The 14,737-nt window shown below is 39.9% G+C and overlaps 1 protein-coding gene across 1 annotated transcript; it reads left to right on the forward strand.

The window, feature by feature from the left end:
- Positions 1-9,375: 9,375 nt before the first annotated feature.
- On the forward strand, positions 9,376-13,637 carry LOC306829904 (multidrug and toxin extrusion protein 1-like; the record flags this gene model as incomplete). Its single annotated transcript, XM_079353122.1, has 17 exons — positions 9,376-9,483; positions 9,773-9,874; positions 10,085-10,153; positions 10,251-10,399; positions 10,943-10,985; positions 11,094-11,138; positions 11,244-11,341; positions 11,429-11,526; positions 11,630-11,743; positions 11,890-11,957; positions 12,083-12,191; positions 12,269-12,344; positions 12,437-12,506; positions 12,585-12,717; positions 12,853-12,947; positions 13,123-13,230; positions 13,338-13,637. The coding sequence occupies 17 exons, from the start codon at positions 9,376-9,378 to the stop codon at positions 13,635-13,637; spliced, it is 1,785 nt and encodes a 594-aa protein (XP_079209248.1).
- Between the last annotated feature and the right edge of the window lie 1,100 nt (positions 13,638-14,737).

The raw sequence follows: 14,737 nt of genomic DNA on the forward strand, positions 1-14,737 counted from the left end.
AAATGTCTTGTTGCTTTATGGCTGACCTTCTTCTTCCCCCTGTCCCTTTCTCTCCCCTGAACCAGTTGGGCAGACTTTGGACAGCCACCTCAAACCAGGGTCCAAAGCGCTGCGGTGCACCCCGCTTGGCCTCTGAGGTCACATTTGCACTATAAAAGTAGACCACAGTGGTTCTCAATATAGCATCAGCCTGCTTTTGAAACACAGAGTTGTGTTTGTATTTTATTGTACATGTAGTTTCTGTTTTTTTCCTGCAGATTGTGCACTGTCGCTGCCTGTTGGTAAGTAGTTTATAGGAAGGCGTTGGTATGACCAAACAATGTTTACATAGTGATAGACACATTTGTAAAAAGTCATCATAGCTTTACCCACATAATTCAACTGACAGTGTAATTTAAATGTTTTGCAGCTTTAGTTTTGCTGCTTGTTAGCTTGCAGTATGTTGTTCAGTACAAATGAACCCATGAATACAGTTAAATTTCCAATATTTAGTACATTCTGTCTTATGCACTGAAGATTGATTCAAGTCTTACTTTGGTCACGTCTTAAACTCTGTGCAAGTGAAACATATTTTTCTAAGAAGAAATGTTGTGAGAAGAAGTATTTTCAATGTGTGTTTTTGAACATTGGGTTGTCTGACTTCTTGAATTGTTTATTTTTGCCTTAAATTATTTTTGATGTTGTGTAAAGATACAAATTTATTAGATTCTTTTTTGACCAAAGTATACGTTTTGACGTCATTTATTGACAGTGCATTTTATCTAGTTGATATTTTGCATTGACATGTTTTAGATACTGTATATTTCTGTGCATGTGTGAGTGTGTGTGTCTTGGTATTTTTTGTGGAGTTGTGTTTCCCGTGAACATGGTGACAACTATGCCAAGCTTTTTTGAATACTGGGAGGCCAGTGCTTACATACATGCATGTTCTCACTGCAGCTTGCTATTGGTGGCTTTGAGGATTGAGTGTGTATTTTTGTAGTTTTGGATTAAAGCAGTGTTTCAGAGGATTACTTAGTCCAGGTTTTATACCTGCTATATAAGAAAACAGGCTTATGAGTTCTAACAGTGTCTGAAAAAACTGAGAACCTGCATAAAGAGTGGAACATGCAAGCTGGGAGGAAATTGTCCTGTCTGACTGCTTTTTTCCCCCTGCTTTGGCGGTAATTAGCTCTTTGATTACAAAAATGTTTAACTCCCTGTAGTGCTGACCCTGTAATCACAGTGCACTAATTAACATTACTTGGTAATTGTATAATATTGTACAGTAAAAACTATAGTGGAATATTTAACTCCATTTTGTTTTGCAGTTTTCTTATTTCTAGAAAAATGTTATCCAAGCAGCAAAACATTCATTCCTATCAACGTATAAACACACACAAGTGACTCTGTAGGACTGTATTATAAATGCTGATATATTTCTGCCATGCTGATTCAGTATGCTAAGGACATACGGATGCTGGGCAGCATTTGAGTACAGCTATGTTAGTAAATGGCAAATAAGGATTTTATGGTTAAACAATGATCTTTTTGGTGCATGGTCCAGATATATCATCAGATAATTTGTAATGTTTCCAGTCTTTTTCACTCATAGAGTTACTGTCTATAAATACATGGAGATAACTTGTTCATGGATGAGAAGTCATTTAAATTGTCTCTTCTTCTTTTTTTTTTACCAAGAAATTTACCAAACACAATTACTATCCTTAAGTCTAAGCACTACACTACAGTTGTCAAATGATGAGTATTCAGAAAGTCATGACTTAACTATTGTGAATTTACTTAATTTGCCATTTAGTAACATTTAAAGTTTCTGCTGTAGACTTCTACTACAGTCTTATACTGTAAGTATTTGACACTGGTCTTTTAACCAATTAAAAGAAAATATTTGGTTTCGCAGCTACAAAGTTCCTGTTTTGTACAGATCTCCTGTGATGATAAACATGTTAATGTGTTTATTTGACTCAGTCCGTTGCTCTTCATTGCATAAATAAAGAAATTTCACAGTTGGAGAGTTTACTTTGGCTCTGAAAGTGTCTTATTTCTTCTCGCATGAGCCTAATCTCAAAGGTAAAAGTTTTAAGTTTTTAACTTTTTGGTGGGAATGTTGTATCCTTATATAGATTTTGGCAAGATGAATGGTTCATAATGTTCTGCTTTCTTCCCACCCTCATATTTTCAAGACGAACCTTACTGCCTTCCACACGCCCCCCCGAAGAGCATAGCGGGAAGCGAGAGGGTGGGGTGACCTCACACAAACCCAGCCTTTTCTCTCTACCCTTTTACAGCGAAAAATACTATAATAATTGCTTTCAAAAATATTTAAAGAAATCTTACCTTTTTTTATTTTTTTATTTAATTTGCTGAATTGAATACACTTTATTGTCCCCTGAGGCAATTTGAAATTTTGGCGGAACTTAAAGTCCAAGACAAATTTCTTCCATTGTGGCTGAACTTGCTTCACATTTCTGCATTTGCGGTTATTTAAAAAAAAAAAAAAAGCACTTTATTAACTTTATCTGGGTTTTTTTGTGCATCATAGCAACTGAATCTAGAAATAAAGTAGTACAATGTCTGGGAAGAAAACAATTGTCAGGGGACCACATGCAGTTTGTTCTCTGACATAGCAAACAAGTCAGTTACAGCAGCAACTCGAAGCCATGACCTCTGCAGCTCTGCACAGCTGAGTCAGCCTTATTGTTATTCCAGAATAGCAGATCAGGGTTTAATTTGTCCTGTGATCTGGCAGGTGATTTCTGGGTGCTATGCCATTGATGAGGAATGCATTCAAAGGTGAATGCAATACATCAACAGTCTGGAGAGGTGGAGAGAAAGAGAGATATTTATCTAAGCCAGGGCGCCTGTAAATGACACTGCACATACTATTTACCGAAGCACAATCTGACAACCAACATAGTGATGGTGATAAACATCTGTACCTAGCATGGTAACAGGTTGTATATTGAAATTGCTCTTATTTTAAATTCTGTCTTTATGATTCAGTGATTTAGTTTTCTTTCGAACACTTTCAAACGCAGTGGTGCATGAGCCCTCAGAGTGGTTGCAGGACTTAAATGAGTTTATAACTTGACCCTATGTTGTCTGTAGCCATGGTGACACTGGAGTAAATGGTTTAGCTATTTGAAAAAGACTCCGGAAAATCACCAAGACAGTGCACTGCACTGAGATTAAAATTAAGCCGTAACATGATTTTTGAAGGCAGAGCACTGGTTGGAAGCTCGGACGCTCGGATGTCTACAAAATCCTGTTACATTAGCCTTCAGCACTGCCTGTGAATTTCAATCTGGGTCACAAGAAATTATGAAAAACTAGGCAACCTGCTACTTTACAAGACTTACATGGGGGAAAAAAAAACAATCTGTAGATTGCATTGCAGAAAGCAATTATCTAAAAATGCCCTCAGGAAGAAAGGGTTAGATACCACAGCAACATATCACCGCTCACAGTGGCATCAGATGTGACAGGCTGTGCCCCTTTGTAGCAGAGCTCACATCTTTCAGTGCCATCATTAACCAAAGTCATCAATATTTAACTGAGCTTAATAGTCTGACTGTTCTGGGAAAGGATGGTTCAAAGACGTGCCTCCTTGTGGTGTTTAAGAGGTTTTATGTAACTCAAAGGAAAGAGAAGCTCAACTGAATCATTCATTTTATTTGAACAAGCAAGATGTCAAAAAAAGCAAGAAACCACTGTATGGATTTGTTTCAAGATTTTATTCAAAAAATGTTTTTGGGCTTTGGGATTTCATCTGAATCCTCGGTTAACAGTAGCATTTTCTTTTTCAAGCCTATAGTGTCAACTGTGTGGCTTGTGAACAATCAATTTGTTTTTACATGCAACATTTTGACAGCAGGAATAAGAGTGAAAGAAGAACCAAAATAATGAACAGCATGTGCCTCTTCTGAGGTTTCAAAAATAGAATCAATTGCTGAGAAAAACTTCTCTTGCTCAATTTATCCACCTGAAAACCACAGGCAGTGCTTTATTCAGGTTTTTTTTTTTTTTCACGAAGTAGTGGGATTAAAATGAAACCTTGTAGCTCAACTAATGTGTAGCCAAGATGAGCTTTTGGACTTGGCAGTTTAATATTTAACTTTAAAATGCCTTTGTTGCATTCAGAAAAACATCTTTTTTTGGACCCAGTAAATTTCTGTAAGGAGAAAGCTAACTTTTAACATAATGCTATTTGTCCCCAGATGGCACAGACAATGCAATCAGCATTGTAAATGAACAGATTGTGATTATGCATGCAATGTAGGGGCCAACAGTATGTCAATATTCTGCTTAGCCTGGGGTTCTCTTTTTATTCATTGTAAGTGGCACAGATGGATTTACATGCACAGGATATGACTGCACAGTGTCACTCAGCCAAGTCAGACCACTGAGCAGAGGGGACAACTGATGAGCTGACATATTGAGCTGAATATAAAGAGCCTGAGACGTTGCTATTGTGCATTAATGAATCCCTGAAATTCTAAATAAATGCATTGATGAAAGATTTAAAAACAACAGTGAAAAAAAAAAGAATCAACAAGAAAATCTATCTGTAGAGACAGGTCGCTACAAACAGAGCTGGCTCCCAGAGGAGGACAGACTCAGTGTGACAACTTACAGGTAGAGACCGCGCTCCAATCCCTCACAACATGACCCAAATATCAGGCAGTGACGGGGGGGAAAACTTTCCCAGATTCATGTATGCATCCTAAATTGAACACACAGACTTCCATATCTACAGGAAGAAAAAACGAATTGTAAGATTACAGATGCAAAATTCCTCACAGCCATCCAAATGAGAGGCAAGTATCCCAAAGGAGAGGCAGGCAGGTAAAAACACTATGGCAAAAAAAAGAGACAAGTATTGAATGAGAGCAAAATACCAAACGATCTGGAGAAGAGTGGATGGCAAACTGGGGTTTATGAACACTGGCAGGCTTGATAGTGGAATTGGAAACAGGTGAGCAGCAAGGAGGAGAAACAGACAGACACAGAAACACAGGAAATCACAGAGACACGTTGTGGCCAAGGCCATCACACACATTGAATAACATTTAACTGCTTTTGAGAGAGCCAAGGATTGTAATCTAAGGATAAGGATAAGCTTTATTGATCCCCCCAATGGGGGAAATTTGGTTGTTACAGCAGCTCCTAAAAAAAAGAAAACAGGAAATATAAACAGCATCAAAACAAAAAAAAGGACAGCTATGAGCAAGTATACATTAATTAAATAAAATGCTTTTGAAATGTACTATACCAGTTTTTCATATACATTTCTGGAACATTACCTCATTGGTTTTAAGACATTGGAAAGTAATGGGACATCAAGCCATATTTTAATCTCACACAAATTATTGTTTTAACACGTGAAATTATATCAATTTGATTCCCTAGATTGGTCATCCTGGAACTAGAAAAAACAAGGGACAATAGGTTACAGACCATGACAGTGTGAAGCTGAGAAAGGGCAGCAGAGATGAGGTTGCCATGTGTTGGACACAAACACAAATCAAAGAGTGGTGTTAGGGAAAATAACAAGTGACAGACACAAATCACATGCTCTGCAGTACATGGTATCCATGGCTCTCACGCCAGCAGCCTGATTGATTTTGCCAACATGAAGCCGAGAGGGTTTGGGGTTGTCATTCTGAGAGGGTTCATTGCCTCTCAAACTGACACTGTCAGAGCCTCTCAGAGGAATTGCAGAATGAAAAGAATCACTGCTTTTGGTCTGTCCTTCCCTGTTACGAAAGATGAATATACAGCTTGAATTAAATCTCCTTTGGTAATACAAAATACCCTATAAACCCCTTTTCATGCAGTTAGCATTCAATATTGTTATAGCCTTATTATGCACAAAACCCTGCTTTTAGAGTAATTAATTGAGAAACAGAACCTGCTGTGTTATGAAAGACTCCCATTTAGGCTTGCAAGATACCTGAGAGGAAAGAGAAAATCTAAATTCAAGCCCCTTTATAGCTTTAGTTCCCCCAGCATAATATTAGATTCGTTATTTCTCTGAAACCCATTTCAACCTTTTTTTACCAAAAAAGACATTATTGTTGAAAAGGAATGTCACACTCTCTTTCCACTAAGTTAAAAGAGGGTTCAAGAGGGTCTGTGTCATCAAGTTCAATACAATAGAATGCAAGCAAGTTGAGTGGGTGTGTGCTAGCAGTCTCTTTCTGCAAGTGTACACCAAATGGGTATGACTTTTCTTCAATGTAGGGCTTCGTCCTTAGTTCAGGATTATAATGAGAGAAGTTTGCAGTGCAACACAGGATCAAACATAAAAAAAGATGATCTCGCCTAAAATCCTAAACATTATTTTTTAAGGCATCACTTGTGGATAGGCTAAAAAATATCTGTGTATCATTACATTTACTCCAGAGTTTGAGCACCACATGTCCCGTTTGCAAATCTATTTTCCATGCATGAACCAGTAAAACATCCAAACTTAGATGCACGCTATCACTCTGCTACAGATGGCAGGTTGAAAGAGGTTTCTGCCTGATCGCAGCAGACAGCTTCATCTTATTTTAAATGTTGTCAGAGCACTGACTGGTTAACCTTTAGTGCTCTCCAGTAGAACACTAATCCATACGACATGTTAATGTTTTATCATCCTTGGCAGTATGCTGAACGTGTCAAACTGAATTGATAGGCTTGATTTGACTGATTTCATTTCTTCAAAGGGTACCTTCGCAACTATTAATATGCAGAAGAAGTTCATGAATAATCATGTATTCATACCCTCTGTCTATTCATATACAAGCTATCATATCTAATGACGAGGGAACACACAGGAAGCACATTGTCAGCATTTAGTATGCTTCATCCAGGAGCAGTTATTGGCCTGAAAATAGTCGTAAATTGAATGTAATTTAATGCAAAACTGGACTTTATCTGTAATGTATACAATTGAGATTCATGTGCGCCTCTTGCAACTATTCCATAAAACTGTTTTACCCTACACCCTTTTTTAATTCATGTTCTATTTCCAGTTTTCCCACAGATGTTGCACCTGAAATGCAATGTGAGAAACTAACCTAGAGGGCATTAATTAGTAACCTTTTCAGGTGCTGAAATACTTTACCAGGTGATGAATTCTAGCCCAGTGTAACAGATATCTACATATCTGTTATGATGCACACACGTGTGTGATAGTTGGACCCAAACGCACGACTCAGAGACAGAATTACCAATAAACAGTCTTCTTTAATATTCAGAACCAAACAGTGAACAACAAGCGAAGGAAAGGCGAGTTCCAAAGGTTCGTGAATCAGTGTCCGTGTGCTCCGTGAGCAGTGAGGTGAATGGTGATCCCAGTGAAGATTCAATAGCCCAAACATGCGTGAAGAGAGTGCAGGTTAGCAGAGTAGCAGGCAGCGGGTGAGAAACAGGAGGAGCAAGACAAACAAGGGGAAAACGGACAACGCACACAAGTTGGAGGGCTGAGCCATAACATAACTCCCTGCCCGCCCCGGCTTAGCACGATGGAAGTCCCTGATCAAAGATGCGTTCAGAATGAGTGCTCAGGAGATCCAACTTCTTTCCTCATGACCATACCCCACCCAGTCCACCAGAAACTGAAAGCCGCCCCCTGCGACGGACGTCCATGATCTTGCATCTCGTAACGACAGGATGACTGTCGATGAGCCGGGGGGATGGAGGGGCGATGGCAGGAGGGCTTAAAACACTGGAGGAGACTGGTTTGAGTTCTGAAACATGGAACGTGGGATGAATCTTAAGAGATGGAGGTAGTCTGAGGTGGATAGCAGAAGTATTAAAAATGTCTATTATTTCATAAGGACTAATGTAACAAGGAGCCAGCTTCTTAGAAACATCACTGAATGTCACCTTCCTGAGCAGGGAAGAGAGGAGGTTAGTCTTTTCAGTCTGTCCATTGGCCTGAGGATGTTGGCCAGACGACAAGCTGACAGTCGCCCCCAGTGCCCGACAGAATAACCCTCCAAACCTGTGAGGTAAACTGCGGCCCACGATTGGAGACGATATCCAACGGGATCCCATGGAGTCGAAAACCATGTACAGTCAGGAGGTCAGCAGTTTCTGTGGCAGATGGTAGTTTGGGGAGAGCAACAACGTGTGGAGCTCTGGAAAACCGGTCAACAATGGTGAGTACTGTAGTGTAACCATCTGTAGGTGGTAATCCAGTGATGAAGTCCAGGGCAATGTGAGACCACGGACAGCCAGGCACTGGTGGCGGACGGAGGAGACCCACAGAAGGACGATGGGATGCTTTCCCATGAGAGCAAACTGAGCAGGCTTGAACAAATTTCTTGGTATCTGCATTCATAGTGGACCACCAGAAGTGCTGTTGCAGCAGATCCAGGGTACAAGACACCCCTGGATGGCAGGCAAACTTCGAGGAGTGACCCCACTGGAGAACGGTTTCTGAAACAAAGAGACACGAGGACCCCCACCCGGATTTGGGTGTGTGTCTAGGGCAGATCCCCCCACTGACTCGATTTCCCAAGTGACAGCTGCCACCAGGCACGATGAAGGGAGAATAGTGTCAGGGTTGGTTGGTGTCTCATCTGCAGCGTTGAAACTGTCTGGAGAGGGCATCTGGTTTGACATTTTTACTACCTGATCTATAGGTCACAGTGAATTTAAAAGGGCCAAAAAACAGAGCCCACCGGGCTTGTTGTTAATTGAGTATTTTGGCATTCTGGACGTACGACAGATTCTTGTGGTTGGACTACACTAGAAAAGATGTCTCTACTCCCTAAAGACGTCTCTTCTCCCTCCAACCAGTGTCTCCACTCCTTCAATGCCAACTTCACAGCCAGAAGCTCCTTATCACAAACGTCGTAATTTCGCTCTGCTGGGGACAGTTTACGAGAGAAAAAAGCCCTGGGATGCAATTTTTGGTCACCTGGTAATCTTTGAATGAGAACGACACTAACCCTAACATCAGAGGCGTCAACTTAAACAATGAACTGGAGTGCGGGATTAGGCTGAATCAGGATGGGCATGGAGAAAAACCTTTTCTTGAGCTCCTGAAAAACCTCCTCAGCTGCTGGGGTGAGGTGAGTCTGGTAAGTGGGGCTACTACCTGACAGTAGTTTCTAACAAATCGGTAGAAGTTTGCGAAACCCAGGAAGCGTTGTAGTTGCAGACAGTCGATAGGTGTGTCCCACTCCATTACCATCCACGCCTCCGCTTGATAAATTCAGATGACACATAGGGGGTGAGAAATAGGAGGAGCAAGACAAACAGGGGGAAACGTTCAACACACACAAGTGGGAGGTCACTATATAGAACTGAACCATAACAGTGTCAGGAAAGACGGACACTGCAGTGGAAAAACCTGCATTAACACCTGATTCTGCCAACATGGAGGGGCCCAGTGACAAGCTTTTCTTCTGCAGGTGGGTGCGTAGCTGGGTCCCACTGACCCACAGAGAAGAAATGTACCACATCCTGAGGATGACAGGGCCTCTGGTAAGGATTGGCTCTGTTTGCAAGTCCAGCGCTGCCATTATTTAGGTTTTTCTTTCTTTGATATGTCAGTAAATAATGACTTTGTGTTGGAGTATTAGAATCTACATCAGTCAAACCAAAGCAGTTTTTGCCAAATATCAAACTGTGATGATAGTGTGACACATCGTTTGCAGAGAGAACCATGCTAATGCATGGAAACTGTTGTCCCCTGTTGTGTACTTGCTTGCAAGTGCCTGCAAGAGTTTGTAGTTGCCAGCAACATCATTATATTCTCTGTTTGTCTTCTTAGCTGCTCTCTCGAATCCTCAACTACCTGCTCCCATTTGTGGTTACAATGTTCTGTGGGCGTCTGGGAAATGAAGTAATGGCTGGTTATGGATTAGCTTCTGCTGTAAGTGGTCATCACAGACTTGTGGAGGCTAACATGAGGAGAAGACAGGAGGAAATGTCATTTCAAGGGAGAAAATTAAATATAACAAGTAAAACCTCCAAGTCCCATGATAGCTTCTACAATTGTGTAACAAGCTTGATGATTAAATCCTTTTTTGATTGAATGAGTCATCGGAATATTGTCATCATGCTTGTTTCTTATTCATTTCAGGCCATTAATGTTAGCACTGCAGCTACAGGATGTGGTCTGGCACTGGCATGTGATACTTTGGTCTCTCAGGTTTGGCCTTTGACTGTCAATGTAACTCTAGTCCAGATCCAAATTGTACGTTACTCTCTTTTCTGAAATGATTAACACTGTGTGTACTATTCTTCAGACATTTGGAGGAAAGAACGTGCTGCGGGTGGGGGTGATTCTTCAGCGGGGCATAATCATCCTGCTGTTGTTCTGTCTGCCCTGCTGGGGTCTCCTCCTTAATGCTCAGCCTATCCTGTTATGCATGGGCCAGGAGCCTGAGGTGTCCAGGTAACTGACATTACTGAACATGCTTGTAAAACGTGTGAGTGGTTTCTGTTCTCCCGTCGACCTTTCCTTAAAATGTTGGGATAACAAGGTTCCAGTGAAGACTTGAGTATTGGATGACACTGCGTGCCTCTGCTGCAAAATATATATGAATAGTAGTTGTGGATAACAGTGATTGCTAAAAATTGGCTAGCTTTTACCACCATGCAGCTCGATAATAGCATCACACATGTTTTATTTATAGTCACACAATAATCTAACTCAAGAAATGAAATGTATGGAGGGCTTATTGGTTTAACATTTACTTGCCTACTCACAGATACCCAGAACAATGTTTTAGGCACCAATATAGAATGAAAAAACTCTGACTTCTCCAGACACAACCTTGTATATTTATATTTACCCTGAATTGCAGCCTTCACTATCTATGAATACATATTTGAATATAGCAATGAAAAGCAAAACGTTTGAATGTATGACATTTAACAGTGCATATGACCTCAAATGATTTTTTTCTTTAATAAGAAAACAGCTTCTTCATTTCAGAATAGCCCAATTGTACATGACGGCCTTCATTCCAGCTGTACCTGTGAGTTGTGATGTCTCCCTGACCTTTTTTTGAATACATTTACAGTGATGTGTAAAGTGACTATTTTCTCATGGACCTTATGTTTACCTTTTTTTTCTTTTCTTTCAGGCGATGTTTCTACATCAGCTTCAGGTGTCTTATCTGCAGAACCAGGTGCACCTATGTCCACTGCCTTAGTAGTAATTAATAAATGATTATATATTTATCATGAGAGAAGTTGTGTGTACTTATTGTACTTTCTTATATTTGTGTTGTCAGGGTATAATATTGCCACAAATGTACACAGCTGCCCTGGCTAACATAGCCAACCTAGCGACAAACTACATCTTTATTTACTGGCTGGATCTGGGTGTTGGGTAGGTGTACCAACAAATACAGGCATTTCATTAAATACAAAATATTGATACATACTTACTTCACCTGTCTGTTTTCACATGGAACAGTGGATCTGCTGCAGCAAATACTCTTTCTTGGATTTACATCTGTGTTCTTCAGTATGCCTATATTCGGTGGAAAAACCTCCATGTGACAACATGGGGAGGTGAGGGAATAATAGTCATGGTTCACATATGTTCTCATGCATCTCTCTCTCCATCCTTCTTGTTTTATAGTCGGCATGAATATGTTTCTCTCTCCCCCTGCAGGCTGGTCAGTAGAATCACTGCAGGAGTGGGGCTCCTACATGAAACTTGCCATCCCCAGTACTTTAATGACATGTTTTGAATGGTGGGTTTATGAGTTTGGGGGATTCTTTGCAGGTAAGATAAGTATTTCTCTGATCGAATTAGGCCTTCTGAGTTTGAAATAACAGTTCTGAACAACTTATTTTCTATTGTTTTTTAAACCCACATGTGAAACCAACTCTGAGTCATGCTGTTCTTTCTTCTTTGTTTCTGTTGATCAGGAATGATGAGTGAAGATGAGCTGGCAGCACAACATGCTGTCATAATGATCGCTTTTATAACCTACATGGTACTAAAAAAAAGTCAAAGCTTTCAAATTTAATTTCCAAATTCAAACTGGATATGTGATATAGTATTTGAAAGGCTTGGTTTCTTTCACATAATCTGATCCTCCATTTTCCCCCGTATCCATAGTTCCCTCTTGGTATTCAAGCTGCAGCATGTGCCCGAGTGGGAAATGCCCTCGGTGCTGGAGACACTTCCAGGGCCATCCTCACCACCAAACTGTCATTCGCTCTTGCAGGTTAGTGATTAACACGGTCTGTGGCAATACAGTAGCTGATGTTATCATGTTTTTATGGTTGACTTTTTTTTTTCCAGCGAGCTTTGCAGTCGTTGAAGGTGTTGTACTCGGCTCCACCAAAACAGTCATCGGCTTAATTTTCACTTCTGATGAGTACGTTTCTACAGCTAAACACACAATAAAAAGTCTCAATTGAATGCACAACCGCAAAAAATGCATAAAGACCATTTTCATTTCCATTTCAGGAAGATTGTAGGTCTGGTTTCTCACTTGATGAATGCATACTGTTTCCTTCAGTTGTTTGATGGCCTTGTGGTAAGTCTACCAGCTTATCTTGTGTTCTGAGCGAAATCTATTCTCAATCTATTCTTGTTTATGTTTATCCTCCCCTAGTGTGTCAGCACCGGCATCTTCTTAGGCACGGGCAAACAGAAGATACCAGCAGTGGCCAACTTCATTGGATACTACTGCATAGGACTTTCACTGAGTGTTACTTTTATTTTTGTTGCAAAACTGAGAATTTTAGGTAAATGCATGAAACCATCATGTTTGGTCACTTCCATAGAAATTCATGCAGATAAATGGCTGCTTCTAAAGTGCAGGTTATTAAAAGTGGAGCCTGCTGTGCCCCTGTCAGAATATTTTGTCTTTTTCTCTGCAGGTTATTGGCTCGGACTGCTCATTTGTACCATTTTACAATCCACCTTCTACATCACTGTCATTTTTAAGCTCAACTGGAAGAGAATGACAGAGGAGGTAATCAGCTGCCTAAACGAACAATAAGGATCATGTAGGGTCTCAGCTGTTTCGTATACACTGATTTATCTGCAAGGAAGACAAATCTGGCTGGATTAAATTTTTGCATTTCTTAAGTGTACTGTATTTGTAAGGACATTCTGATTGTGAGGTTTTTGTTTCTGCTTGTTTGCAGGCTGTGAAACGGGCTCAGAAAAAAACACAGCTGAAATTATTGAGCTCGGCTTCTCTGGCCGACGCTGCAGGTAACAACTCTCCTGACGGGGCATCAAGTAATGGGAAAGTAAGTGGCCTTTTATTCTTTACACCAACAACCTAAATGGCTTTTCATTGTTTGTTTGACACTGTTTTATGTGTAACAGTAAATCAATAATTATGTTTTTATTTCAGTCAGCAGATGGCTATATGTATGTTAGCGCACAGGAGCATGATGGAAACATGGGGACACAGGTTGGACATGTGGTCCAGCTTCTGAAAGGTGGTCATATCTCCACTACCCAGCTGATCCTCAGGCGAGGCCTCACTGTGTTTGCAGCTGTTGCTCTTCTGGCTGTGGGAGTCTGTGTGCACTTCCTTGTGCCCCTACCAGAGACCCCGTTCACTGGGGGCAACTCTACTTTGGACCTCATTAATGCCACATTTATCCCTGATCAAATGATCTCAACTGGGTTGGTCTCAATTCAAGAGTGAGATTAACCTCTGAGAGCCTTAGAATTTGTGAAATTTGTGAAACTGAACACAAATTTGTGTTCAGTTTCATAAAAATAAACGAACCCACAAAACTATATATCAGTCATTTACCTTTTCTAACTTATCCAATAATATCTACGAATTCCAACATAAGCTTAATTTTTGATAAAACAGAAAGATGATTTATGTTCAAAGTCACAATTTAGTGTTCTTGCATGAAACCTCCTGCACAGTCTAATTTGCATAAATGCATTAATTGGCAATGTTTTTGTCCCATATATGCCAGTTGATTTATTGCAAATAAAACAGAGTGCATTACTTTCCGATGCACTTGTTTTATGAAATGGATCTGCAAAGTGTTTATACACATTTTATCTGTGTGTTTAGACACACTCTGGATTTAATGAATAATGAAACGAGTGTTGTGTGTTTAGAAGGAAGTGTGCTGTCCTTTTTCACGTTGACCTGTAATGATGTTTGATCAATGTTTAACTCAAGTGAGAAATGTTTAGATTTTTGTCTTCAATTCATTGTGTTACTCACAAACACTTATTTAATACCTGACAAAGTGACAAATCCTTTTTTGGTAAAATGGTAAAATAGGAGTTGTATTGGTGTATGTGTATTATATTGTTTCCATGTTAAACATTAGACATGAAGAAGACGAAGTATATGCATCTCCATCAGTAGCAGCAATACATGTTTGAAATTTAAATAGACTTAAAAGCAAGCATCTTCCTGGCCTGGAGAGATGAAGACTAACCTGTTGTACTGATGCACAAAAAAGTTAGGTATCAAAGTATTATAAGAGAACAGAATACACAATTGTTAAGTACACATTGTCCTAATATGTGCTGCATTGTTCCTTAAATCCATTCACGGTTGAGCTATTGTACAATAACATTTGTTTTCATTTAATTTGTATTGCAATGCAATTGAATTAAAAAATAAATAAGAAATATTACATTTCTAAAATGGTAACACAACATGACATTTCAACAGGGACAACATCCTGAATTATGAGGGCCCTAAAATGGGTTTCCTGCTTGTTAAAGGTTACTCTCTCAGATTAAACAAATACATGCATCTATTATACATGA

Source organism: Symphodus melops, assembly GCF_947650265.1.
Source record: "Symphodus melops genome assembly, chromosome: 10".
Classification (NCBI taxonomy): domain Eukaryota; kingdom Metazoa; phylum Chordata; class Actinopteri; order Labriformes; family Labridae; genus Symphodus; species Symphodus melops.